At 50.5% G+C, this 1,310-nt stretch overlaps 1 protein-coding gene across 1 annotated transcript; it reads left to right on the top strand.

Annotated features, from left to right (window-relative positions):
* The first annotated feature begins 250 nt into the window (after positions 1–250).
* Positions 251–844, top strand: LOC110293313 (large ribosomal subunit protein eL29). Its single transcript, XM_085838452.1, has one exon. The coding sequence runs from the start codon at positions 272–274 to the stop codon at positions 734–736; it is 465 nt and encodes a 154-aa protein (XP_085694578.1). The 5' UTR covers positions 251–271; the 3' UTR covers positions 737–844.
* Positions 845–1,310: the final 466 nt, after the last annotated feature.

The raw sequence follows: 1,310 nt of genomic DNA, 5'->3' as shown, positions 1-1,310 counted from the left end.
TCAATGAACCCTGAACAATGAGACCCTATCTCACAAAACCAAGGTAGTTTATGTCTTGAGGTATGATACCTGGGGTTGGTTGCTGGCCTACAAATACACACACACATGCACACACGAGCACAAAAAGAACCTTTTCTCTTGTAACCTTTGACCTGTACAAGTCATGGTGGTGACAAATAAAACCAGTCTCACTGGGGATGTCAGAGGCAGGAGTGGCAAGAGCAGGTGATAAGAAAAAGTGCTTGCGGGAGCCGAGGGTTACTGTGCAGACATGGCCAAGTCCAAGAACCACACCACACGCAACCAGTCCCGCAAATGGAACAGAAATGGCATCAAGAAACCCCAGTCGCAAAGATACGAATCTCTTAAGGGGGTTGACCCCAAATTCCTGAGGAACATGCGCTTTGCCAAGAAGCACAACAAGAAAGGCCTGAAGAAGATGCAGGCCAACAATGCAAAGGCCGTGAGTGCATGCGCAGAGGCCATCAAGGCCCTGGTGAAGCCTCAGGCCATCAAGCCCAAGATGCCAAAAGGCCCCAGACTCAAGCGGCTGGCTTTCATCGCTCACCCTAAGCTTGGGAAGCGGATTCGAAGCTACATGGCCAAGGGTCAGAGGCTCTGCCAACCAAAGCCTAAGGTCCAAACCAAGGCAGGAGCCAAAGCTCCAGCTAAGGCCCAGGCTTTAGCTCCAGCCCAGGCTCCCAAAGGTGCCCAGGCCCCTGTGAAGGCCCCATAGAAAAGGCTCCTGCCAGGGTGAAGACAGATGGACTGCTGTGACACACCTCCCCACACACTATTTGCAGATGACCAGTGTCCTATGCTGTTCTTACAAATAAACTCAGGCAAGATCCGTTAAAAAAAAAAAAAAGAAAAGAAAAGAAAGGAAGGAAGGAAGAAAGAAAAGAAAAAGTGCAAAACAGCAAACAAGGGCAGGTTTCAAAGACACGAGGAAAGCTCCTCCCTCCATCAGAAACAAGGAGATGCAGAGAAACAATACTTGGGAGTCCATGCTGATGGCCCCTGGAAGCCTGGCATCTAAGATTCTGAACTAGGAGGCCACAGGGAGCAAGTATATCACGGACGAGTGAGAAGTCATGACGTGAACATGGCTACAGCAAGGACCCCAACTCCTCAGACTCATGGGAATAGCAAGGCCTTCCCCAGGTCAGTCTCAGGGGAATGGTCGGTTCTTTTCCAGGTAGGAGGAAGGATGTTGGCACCATGTATAGACATTATCAAGCAGAGCTTCTTCCTCAAGTGGCTGCAGCCTGAAACTACAGAGACCCCCCCCCCCATGCACGATTAGCCAA

This window comes from Mus caroli, unplaced genomic scaffold, assembly GCF_978045245.1.
Source record: "Mus caroli unplaced genomic scaffold, Mus_caroli_1 scaffold_6, whole genome shotgun sequence".
In the NCBI taxonomy this organism is placed as follows: domain Eukaryota; kingdom Metazoa; phylum Chordata; class Mammalia; order Rodentia; family Muridae; genus Mus; species Mus caroli.
This window is presented reverse-complemented; position numbering and strand designations above follow the sequence as displayed.